Source organism: Passer montanus, unplaced genomic scaffold (genome assembly GCF_014805655.1).
Source record: "Passer montanus isolate IOZ18808 unplaced genomic scaffold, ASM1480565v1 scaffold3944, whole genome shotgun sequence".
Lineage (NCBI taxonomy): Eukaryota > Metazoa > Chordata > Aves > Passeriformes > Passeridae > Passer > Passer montanus.
Window position 1 is genome coordinate 1 of NW_024368757.1, and position 1,008 is coordinate 1,008.

Consider the following 1,008-nt stretch of genomic DNA (forward strand, 5'->3'; position numbering starts at 1 on the left):
TGCCCCTGCTGGGAGCTTTAGAGGCAGAACTCTCCTGGCCAGCCATGCCCAGGGACCTGGCCTGCCTGTGACTGCCCTAATGCTTCAGTGCAGAGGCCAGATGGGCTCATCACCCTGGTCACCTCTCAGCATCTTCTGCCCTTGGCTCCCACAAGCATCTAGTTTCCTTGGGCACTCTGTGGGCTTGTTTTGCCAACCAGCAGGGTCTGCTGTTTTGGAAGTGCTTTGTTTGGAGTTCACACTGTCACAGCACTTGCATTCAGCGTTTATTGAGGAAGCAGCCTGTGAGATCCTCTGGTGGATCAAAAGAGGCTTCCAAAAGAGGCCTTCAGGCAAGGCTGTGGTTCCATCACACAGTGGCTCACTGTGTCTGAGGGGTGTTCAGGTGCACTCTTAAATTGTTGTCCAGGTCACAGCACGACGTGCGGCTTTTCCCAGGCCTCTCAGCCAGGATGCCTGTAAGGCCTTAACGTGCTTATGGCACATTTTGTGTTTCTCATGCATCTCAGCTGCTTTGTGTTCATCTCTTCAAGGTTTCAGCATGGACCTGGAGAAGGTGCAGGGCCTGCCCCACAGCTACACCAAGACATTTGATGTGCGCTTTGAAAGTGCCCGGCAGCCACGTGGTATCGTGGAAGTGGTGCTGCCCATAAAGGTACCACAGCTGTTGGGGCAGGCAGCAGGCTGGGCACAGCAGCAGATGTCACCTGCACCCTCTGCTGAATTCTCTGTCCTTCTCCAGGTGACAAAAGGCCCCATATATAACATCCGTCTCCGTGCCACTGTGTCTGAACTGTCACTCGAGCTCTCCAAGAACACTCTGCAATTCTCTACTATCGTCGTTGGGCAGTGCAAGGTTGAGACAGTCCGGCTCTACAACTGGTTCCGAGTACCCTGCAAATGGTCCATCAAGCCTGTTCCGAAGGTAAAGCACAGGCCACGTTGAACACATAACTTCTGGGCTGGGTTTTCTTTATGACTCTTGCCCTTTCTGCTCCTGTGGCTGCC

General features: G+C 53.8%; 1 protein-coding gene across 1 annotated transcript; it reads left to right on the top strand.

The window, feature by feature from the left end:
* The first annotated feature begins 121 nt into the window (after positions 1-121).
* Positions 122-974, top strand: LOC120506553 (hydrocephalus-inducing protein homolog). Its single transcript, XM_039718213.1, has 2 exons — positions 122-655; positions 743-974. The coding sequence occupies exons 1-2, from the start codon at positions 542-544 to the stop codon at positions 944-946; spliced, it is 318 nt and encodes a 105-aa protein (XP_039574147.1). The 5' UTR covers positions 122-541; the 3' UTR covers positions 947-974.
* The last annotated feature ends 34 nt before the right edge of the window (positions 975-1,008 follow it).